The sequence below is a fragment of the Lissotriton vulgaris genome, chromosome 2_1 (genome assembly GCF_964263255.1).
Source record: "Lissotriton vulgaris chromosome 2_1, aLisVul1.2, whole genome shotgun sequence".
Taxonomy (NCBI): domain Eukaryota; kingdom Metazoa; phylum Chordata; class Amphibia; order Caudata; family Salamandridae; genus Lissotriton; species Lissotriton vulgaris.
The window spans coordinates 1,795,256,728-1,795,266,626 of NC_141687.1; the positions used below are offsets into that span (position 1 = coordinate 1,795,256,728).

The 9,899-nt window shown below is 46.5% G+C and overlaps 1 protein-coding gene across 2 annotated transcripts in view; it reads left to right on the forward strand.

Annotated features, from left to right (window-relative positions):
• IGHMBP2 (immunoglobulin mu DNA binding protein 2) overlaps window positions 1-4,913 on the forward strand; it is a 335,240-nt gene extending 330,327 nt beyond the window's left edge. For both annotated transcript variants that reach the window (XM_086957844.1, XM_086957845.1), the window contains one exon: window positions 4,697-4,913. In XM_086957844.1, coding sequence (XP_086813970.1) covers window positions 4,697-4,894 — 198 coding nt within the window. In that variant the 3' untranslated portion in view covers window positions 4,895-4,913. The remainder of the gene's footprint in view (window positions 1-4,696) is intronic.
• The last annotated feature ends 4,986 nt before the right edge of the window (window positions 4,914-9,899 follow it).

The window sequence follows — 9,899 nt, forward strand, 5'->3', positions numbered from 1 at the left end:
GTGCAGGTGCTCAGTCTTTAACGAGGCCACACCCACTTCCCGAACTCCGCCCACTCCCTCCAGTGGCCCCACCCACTTCCCTTTATTGGCTCCGCCCACATCCCTCAACACATCAGAGTCACCTCCTCCCTTATTGAGTTCCGCAAGAAGATAAAGGTCTGGCTCTTCACAAAAGCAACTCAGGCCCCCCCACACCTACAGACCGGCCCAAATCCCTGGATACCCTCCTGGGTGATTAGTGTGCTATACAAATCAATATAACATAATATAGCATATTGGAAGCCTATGACAAAAACTTAAAAGTGAACTCAAATTAGAGAAAGGTCATAGGACCTGAGGCAGCTTAGCAAACAAAAGGAAATGTGCTTGCACTGCGCTATTTAAAAGAAAGAAAAGAATGAAGGAAGGAATACTATAAAGAAGGCAGTAACAAATGCAGGCAGGAAGAGGAGCACTGGAGTAAGGAAATTAAATAAGTAAAGGATGAAAGAAGGAGGAAATAAGAAAAGAATGTGAAAGGAAGAAATGAAGGGATAGAGGGAGAAACACACCAAGTATGTTTGTAAAGCACATATTCACTAGAGGGGGCCTTGACACCAAATAAAAAATGTTGTTATCCAGCTCAATTGCACTAATTTTATCTAAAGATGAAAGACTGAGTGGCCACGCCAAGATTTCAATTTATGACCCTGAAATAGAACACAGATTCCTGGAGTAGATATAAACATATGTGCAAGAAGGAAAACCTTAAAAGGGAGAGTGTGGGAGGAGGAGAGGTCTAAAGGCAAAGATAGATGCAGTAGACAATGTGAAGAGAAATGTGGAAAGCAGAGTTTGGGATTGCAAGATTGGAGTGGAACATGATGAGAAGGAAAAGTGAAAAGAGGAGAAAGGCAAGGGAAGGAAAGCGAACACTGGGGAGAGTGTGAGAGTGGAAGGGAAAGGTGAACAATGAAAAACATTTAATGAGGAGAGGTGGCGATTAACCCCTTTGATGCTCATGACGAACGGTTCCGTCATGAGCATCGGTTGCGCTGTGCTCATGACGGAACCGTTCCGTCATGACCACACACGCGAATGGAATGTTCAGCATCGGGGGAGAATCAGTGCCGCAGGCAAGGTGTTAAGAGAAAACGCAAATGTGGGGCAGAAAGTGAAGTAGGATTGGAGAGAAGTAAAGGAGTGAGGTGTGAAGGGGAGGAATAAAAGCAGATACTGGGATAGTGCAAGCAAAGAGTACACCTCTGCTTTATTAAATACACAGTTATTAATTATGTAAAGTTGAGAGGTCACAGGATTGTATCATTCTTGGCCTGTCTCATCAATGCACAGCAGTGTTGTCCAAGACACACAATAGCGATTCTTTAACTGTGTTAAGTTTTATGCCATAAAAAGATGTTATGTTATGTCACAAAAGGTATTCCTTATAAAACATAATAAAGTGTCAGTTATACCATTGGTATTATGCCTTGATGGAGAACCACACACTCATGCTTCAAACAAATAGTTCTATTACATGATTAGACTATAAGTCGCAAAATTCCACTGCCACCTATTTTCAAATTAAGTCAGACAGGCTTCCACACATACTTTTTAACTAATAAAGCACAAAATTCAACTGAGTCTGCCGCCTGTGCTATATTAGGAGTGAATAACAAAAGGACGTCTGTGATAAAAAACAGAAACCCACTGAGCAATCCACATAATGTAGTTCTGTCATCTGCATGGTACATATTCTACATTACCCCTCTGTGCTACAATCAAAACTTCAACTAGACAAAACTCTGATCTCCTCCAACAGGAACATAAGGCTGTAAGTATGCAGCAGGGGTTTACGGGAAATGGGTCTTTGGAGGTGAAGAGAAGGTGAGGGGCGATAGATCTCAGCAGGCTTGTGGGGGTGGGGGGAGGTACAGAGCACCCAACACATCCTAGCCCCTCTGATAGCACATTTTGAATCAATGCTATTTTTCTCCAGGTCAAAGCTAAGAAATTCCCTGTGTACCCTCTCTCTGGTTAGGGGATACATGGGAAACCCTCCTGGTTTGAGTGGCCAAGACTGAGAAGGGCTTTGCTGTCTCACGTGCGCAATCAAAGTATGGATTCTCAGGGCCCAGTGCATGCTTTAATACAAAGCGATGGTGGGGAGGGGTGCTCTGAGAGTGAGGGAGAGAGCCAAGGGGTATGTAACAGGAGTGAGCGAGTGTTGTTGCAGGAAGGGACATTGTGATACAGAGGGGAAGGGGACTGTAAGCAGAGGGGCACTGAGATATGTTATGTTATGTTATCAACATTTATTTTGCGCACAGATGCTCCAGCTAAGGAGCGTCCTGGCGCATGGAAAAGGTGGACATAACACAACGCAGAACAGAGAGGTGAGGGTCAACATAAAAGATTAAAACAGGTACGTTTTCACGGCCCTACGGAATGCTAAAAGATCCTCTAACAGGCGGATTTCCAAAGGGAGAGAGTTCCAGAGAGCCGCAGCTCTCACACGGAAAGAACGACCGCCCATCCGGCTAAGCCTGAAACGCGGGATAACCGCAAGGGATTGCCCAAGAGATCTGAGGGAGCGAGTCGGGACATAGGGGGATAAGAGATTATTGAGGATCTCAGGTGCCGATCCTTTTAAAATTTTAAAGGCAAGGCTCAGAGCCTTAAAGTGGATTCGGCTTTTCATTGGTAGCCAATGTAGGGACCGCAGAGTATTGGACGTGGGACAGGACCTCGGCAGACCCACCACTGCTCTCGCAGCCGCGTTCTGAACGCGCTGCAAGCGAACGATCTCAGATTGGTTAACTCCCAGCAGGAGCGAGCTGGCGTAGTCCAGCCGGGAGATGATCGTCGCTTGGATGACCAACTGTCTCGTCGGAGCATAAAAAAATTTGAGCACCGGCCTCAGTCCGCGCAGAACACCAAAACAGCATGCCGCCACTCTCTTAGTGTGGGTAGTAAAGCAGAGGGTGTGGTCAAGCCATACTCCCAGGTTTCTAAGTTCCATCACCGGTGTAGGGGCCGGCCCAAGCTCCTGAGGCCACCAAGTGTCCCCCCAGCAATCCGTTCCCCTTCCCACGATCATCACCTCAGTTTTTTTCGCGTTCAGCTGGAGACAGTTGTTATTCATCCAGCTGGCCACCTCTCTCAGCCCGTCTCGGAACCTGGGGGCATCCCGTTCGGCATCCCCGCTGATCGTGACCGCTAGCTGTGTGTCGTCGGCATATGAGACCATGGTAAGGCCCCACTGCCTGGCGACATCAGCCAGCAGCTGCACGTACAGGTGAGAAAGACACTGTGAAGAGGGGGGCACTTGGATAGTGGGAGAAGGCCACTGTGGAGAGAGGGGTACTGTCGGAGGTAGCGGTGGGGCACAGTCACAGTGGCAGGAATGGGAGGTATTCTTCAAGGTGCTTGTGGCTGCAACGGTGCCCATTGCAGAAGGGAGAGGACGGGTCTGATAGAGACGAGATGTTACTGGGACAGGTAGGAGCGTGGTACTAATACACCGACTGGCTGGAAGAGATGTTTTCACTTTCTGACCGCCCTCAGCTGCTTCCCATATTTTGTTATTACGCTGCAGGGCCTTGTCTTGGCTCCTGAGGCAGACATCTACTGGGCAGTTTCCTGCGGGTGCCACTGTTCAGGAATTTGTCGATGGTGTCCCACGGCCAAGCACTATTCTGTCACCTTTAGGATAACAGTTGTATGTAAAATAACGCACACACATCTCACCTAACCTTGCAGCTTTGGCTACACTGGAAAGCGCAGACTGCTGGGTCGCCCAGCTGAAATTATGCTCCCAGTTCATCGTTCGTGCAGTTTATACTGCACATGACACAACACACCTGCCCTTCCCCCACCCAAAGCAAGCATACTAGAGCATGCACCAAATCTGAACGTACAGGTGCACAAGCCTCACTCAAGGCTGGGGCTTTTTTGAATGGTCTGTGCACAGTGCTGGCTGTGCATGGGAGAAAAATTCAATAGACCCAGCCCTGAGAAATAGGTGCCGGTGCTCAGCACCTGCTCAAATTAAGCACTGCTCGGCACTCAAGAAGCTGTGTCCTGTGCTCTTTGGGCCCTGAACACTGCCTGGCTCACACCTCTCCTATTTGCTCCAGGTAAGTAGTTCCTGCTGCACAGTCCTTGTGTCTGAGGGTTGGGGACATCTGGTGCCCACTACCGAACTCCAGCAGCGGGTCCAGCGGTTTTACAGAGCAGTCTCCACCCTGTGTGTCTTGTGATTGCAAAGAAAACAGCAGGTAACTCCCCTTTAGCTTCTGCAATTCTCTCAGGATGGCATCCTGCACCCTGTGAAGATACCCATGGTGCCCAGTGGTGTTGCATCTGTGTACTGTGGGAAGCCACATCTTGGGGAAGAAAGGAGTGTTTTGGGCACTAGCTCAGTAGAAGCTCAGAAGCAGGGAAGCCTATCCCTTTGGAACTGAGCCATACTCCCATCTCTTGATGCTTTTTCAAATGCAGATATTAAATATATTATACAATTATTGTGAAAAGCACCAATATCTGTGAAACACGGCATCAATTGATTTTTAATGACTTATTTTAAATAGTCTCGGTTACTTTAAAAATGGAAAGTTTATTCATAAAAATGAATTGTAAACTCAAAAGGTAACACGATCAAAATGAAGTTGTGCGTGTGACATAATTACAACTGTATTTATTGTATCTCTTCCAGGTCCATGGCTGCGGAGAGAAAGCTAAAGCAAATGCTCGTGCAAGGATCAGCAAAGAAGGAGTTCTTTATGCTGGAAGCGGACACAAAGATAAATCAGTTGACCCAGCGAAAAAAGCACACCTACAGAGAAGATTAGATAAAAAACTTCATGAACTTACTGACCAAAGAAAAAGCAAAAAGAAAGAAAAAGAAAAATAAACAGTTGAAACATTGAAAAGGATTTCTGATTGGTGCCTTCTGGCTTATATTTTGGTCATGTGTCTCTGAAATGATGAAAGTGTATCAGTAACATTTGGTACCAAACTCAATATGTTTGTACAGCTAATGCCCACCCTACTTTTAACCAGTCCAATTAGACAATATTAGCATCTGGCAGCACAAATAAAAATAAGTGAAAGTCAAAAAGCTACTGAAAGCAACAAAAGACATACTCACTACCACCAAACTTCTGAATTCCAATAGCCGGCACTCGGTTTATCAAGCGTGTTTTCACAGCAAAATGGTGTTTCATTTGGTTTAAACATACTTATTTGTTTGAAAAGAGACATAATTGTACATACATTATTTTTTAGCTGTTTTTATTTTTGCCTTTATATATTTTAGCACTTAACGACAATTAATAAAAATAAAGCTTAACAAATAACATATTCTTTAATGGCATAATGTGTACTTCAGTGTGCACAAGCCCACCAGGGAAGGAAAATAGGCTGGAAAATGAGGCATATTTATCGTCATTTTGTGGGGTATTTGCTGCATTCTCCAAATAATATTAATATATATATATATATATATATATATTTATATATATATATATATATATATTCCATCACAAAAGTTACCCACAAAGGAAAGGCCCACAACCAGTTGATCCTGTTTCATATATTTATTGGATTAGAGGCTACCGTATGAGTTGCCATATGCGTCTGAATGCAATGCAAGCACAAATAAAGACTTCAGCCCAGGCACGTTTCGTGCTCCTGCACTTTCTCAATGAGGCGCAAACATAACGGACACAACACAGCAGTTTAAATGTACCTTGTTATCATGAACACCTGCCCCAGTGGGCGTGGCCGCTCGCACGGCATGCTGGTGCTCTTAGTACATTGCTTCTTGCTACAGTGAGTTGCTGTGTGTCTGTAACAACAATCAAACACATTCCATCCCCAGTGGGTTGTTAGGCGCTTTCCAAGTTCTCAACAGGGAACACATGCAAAAAGAAAAAATGATGGACGGAATGCTGAGCAATGTCATACACTCACCACTAGTACAGAGTTCTGGGCCTAAATCCATTGTTTTTTGCTCATCACGCCATTACAGTTTGGACCCAGCCATATGCAAATCAGTCTCGACCCTGCTCCTCATGAGAACAGTCCAGCCCAAACTGCCAGGCCAGGTCCTCCGCAGACCGGAAACAAGCATCCTGGGACAGGTTTTAGGGTATCGCCCCTCATCAGTCAAGATAGCTTTACCCGGGTGGCATGGTGAGCACCAGTGGGAGGCGACAAGAAAGGCAAAGTATATCCCACCCATTCTTGCTGTTCTGTTTCTAGAAATGGAAGTCATGTTGGAATAGGATAAGCCTAGAGAGCGGGATGAAAAATAAAGCTGGGCCAGATCTTGTATGTAGGATGGGCCTTTCTCATATAGAGCCTTGAAAACAAAGACAAACAATTTGAGCATGTGTTTTTTTGATTGGGATTGGGAGCCAATGCAGATTTTATTAGGTGTGGTGCAACTGACTGTGAGAAAACTAAGGACTAGTTTAGCAATATGAAGTCTCTTCAACAAGTAGCCAGGGTTACCAAGTTTCAGTGAGTTATCGTAGCCCAGTCTTAAGTGTTGTCTACAGTCTTACAGGAAGATCGAGGCATAATGGGAGTTCCTTTATATATGGTGTAAGAATAATTGACTGAGTACTGTCCATAAGAAAAGAACCCTGCCATTTCAGAGAATCTTGCACATCCCTGCTTGCAGACTCGCTCTAAAAAGATGGGGATGCAACACTATATAAATGTAGATTGGTATAATAGCTGTAATGAAGCTAAACAGCGTTGTTCTAATATAAGGCAAAGATATTCTGAAACATTTAGAAGAGTTGTTTCTGTACTATTCTTGTTTTCATTCGGATTAGATATTATCCAATAATGTGTATCGGGTGTCTCCAACCAGTCAGTCATGAGCTACTAATAGCTCACAGACCCCTTCAGAGTAGTTTGCAGCCTTGAGCTAATTTTTAAATAAACACAGAAGCACGCCACATATTTCTCTTAACACCTTCGGTGCTCATGACAAGCTCAGCTAGTCATGAGGCACAGAAGAGCTGTGCTCATGAGCAGCCGCGGTGCGTCCATTGGGGCGTAGGGGCGTAGCCCCACAAGCCCTTGACGCACCGTCGGCACTGCAGCTAAGCTTTAAAGCTAACAAACGAATTCTTCACAAATTAGTGCCACAGCGCAGCGCGGGAGTGACACGGATCCGTCCGAGTGCGCAGGGGGTGGGGGCAGGGCTGCTGGTCTGCTGCAGCTACTTGAGTTAGTAGTCTGCAGCAGGCCAGCACTGTGCGCATGAAACTACCGGGCTGAGACTTGCCCGCGCATGCGCCGATGCCAGCAAAACACTTTAGGCATAGAGAAGGGGCCGGGGGTGAGGCTTCAGCCGGGCCGGGTTTTAAAAGGCTGCCCAGGGCGAGTACACAGTGTGCCCCCCCTAGCCAATCCTGGTGCTGCATGCTGCGCCAGGATTGGCTGGTCCACCGTGCAAAATCCATTATTGGATGCCGCGCGTGGGTGGGCGGGGGCAGAGTGGCGCGACCCCGGGCAGGAGGAGAAGCAGTAGCAGACCCCCGCGAGAGCCCCCCAGGCCTGGTGGGTGACTCCCCCCCCCCCCACACACACACAGCCTCCCGGTGCCAGTCGTCCCTGGAGGGGCTGCGAGAGGAGCAGCAGGAAGTTGGGGAAAGTTTCCAAGAAGATGCGAGATGCCGAAGACGGTGAGTGCCTAATTAAATATAGGGTTTACTCAGGCAACGCAGTAACGCACAGGTACATATATAAACCTGCACTGGAGGTTCACTACCTAACCTCACACGGGTACAGATTTACACATTTCAGAAATTCACAAAAGATTCCCACAGTGCTCATGGGAAGCTGTGGTGGTCACAGGTTTCCAGGACAGGAGAATGCCATCTCGCATACATCTCTCCGCCTCGTCTTCTTAACACTGCCAGCCCCCTGAGTCTTTCCGATCCCCTACCCGCATTGTCTTGTTTTTTCTCATAGCGCCGCGAGGTAGGAGTAGTGTCAAAGTAGGGAGAAAATAAAAATAAACCATTGACTGAGGTATACATCCTGAATGATTATAGTATGAAATGTTCATTTACTTTTCTAAGCGTGAAAAAAATGGTGGCAGGTTGTTTCTGCCGTATGAATGTTTCTGTCTCTCAAGTACTGTGTGATAGGAGCTTCCGGGGCCTTTAGATAATTAGTCCCCCTGATGTTCACGTGTGTGTGATATCAGCCACTCCCGTCCCAGGCAGGTAGTGCAAACATTTTTGTAAATTATGAAAGTGAAATGATTAGGCTGGGAAAGCAAGGCTGCAGTCCCAGGTAACACATTTGGAGAGAGAACATTCAGTGCCTTTCTACTTGTGAATATCGGGTGGGTGCGGGGCTACCTTGCTCTGTCACATTTCTGCCCACCTCTTCTGTCTCGTTTCTCACACACCTATTCCATTTTCAGACTCTCACACAGATCTCTGTCCATCCCAACTCCCTTCTGACCCCTCTCACAATCTTCACGTCTTCGTCACATCCTCTCTTGCACACTCCCGTAGTACACAATCTCAAGCCTGTGGATGTTCTCAATGAATTCCACGGCATTCCAGGCTGGAATGTTTACTCCTCACTTGGTAGAAGATTTACCTATGGGCACTCTGACACCATACTGGGGTAAAACTCTGCCGGGTTATCACAAGATAGCAAAGCGCAGGACAAGTTCAAGATGGACACAAAGGAAAGATATAGAAAGTTAAGGTGGAAGCAATGGGCTTGAAGGGAGAGTTTTGGGATTCAGCTGAACGAGAGGGAGAGCAAGGGTGAGCGGGGGGGTGAATGTGAGCTAGGAAGGTGAAAATTGACAGAGGAAGTCGGTGATAGGAAGAGAGAGAGAGAAGGGGGGTGGGTAGAGCATAGAGGCAGAGAGAAAGTGACCAAGAGCAAGAAAGGGTGAGAAACAGAACCACAGAGAGCGAAAGAGAGGATTAGAGAAAGAGGGAGAGGTTTGAGAAAGACAGAAAGAGAGAGAGAGACGCAGTGTGTTTACCTTCAAGAACAGGGAGCAGATGAGTAATAATTTATGGTCACACTTGCCCCATGATTTATTGCGAAGTAAAGGATAACAGACACTTTGGAACATTTGAGATTTTTTAAGATTCCGTTTCGATTGGCACGGTATGTAATTTATCCCCAGGCCTTTAGAATTGACTTGGCGTTCTGTGGCAGGGAGATGAAAACACCCACGCCGCGCGTTTCTCTCCCCCCGTGGGCGCAGCAGCCGCTACTGGGCTGCCCACCACTGGCACTTCCCGCTCATCTCGCACACAGCCGTGGTACAAGCTCACAGCCTAGCGGAGCCATCAAAGTTGGAAATGTAGGCTGCCGTTTACCTTATAAAACCGTAGGTTTAAACCTGGGTTGTTGAGAAGTGAATAATAATTCTTCTTCTAAATCATTTTGTCTCCTTAAAATCTTGGTTAGTCCAAATAGCACGGGTTCATCAGCCCCTGTGCCAGACTTCGCTTGCACTGTCGGAGACGAAATTCTAAGAAGTAACCGTTTGAGTCGCCCCTGACCCCCCCAAAAAAAACAAAGCCCTCTACCTTGTCAGAGTCCAAAGAGTTCTGACGTTTCGCAGGTCTATCCGTGAGTAGTTCATCCTGTCCAAGACTTCTGTGGTGCATTCTGTCCCATGTAGTCCTGATTACCCAATGGCAATATCTTGACTACAAGCCCCAAGATGCAAAGCGAAAAAAGCTGGCATGGACAAGCTGCTCACACATGGATGTGGGAAGCTCGAGTTGTTAAATGGTGAGGTTGACCCTTCTCCGATGACAGGCAGCTTGCTTAGAAAAAATAGGCAATTAATACCCCCATTTTAAAAACTTTTTATCACTCCCCACCCCAAACCCTACCAGGAGGAATCACAA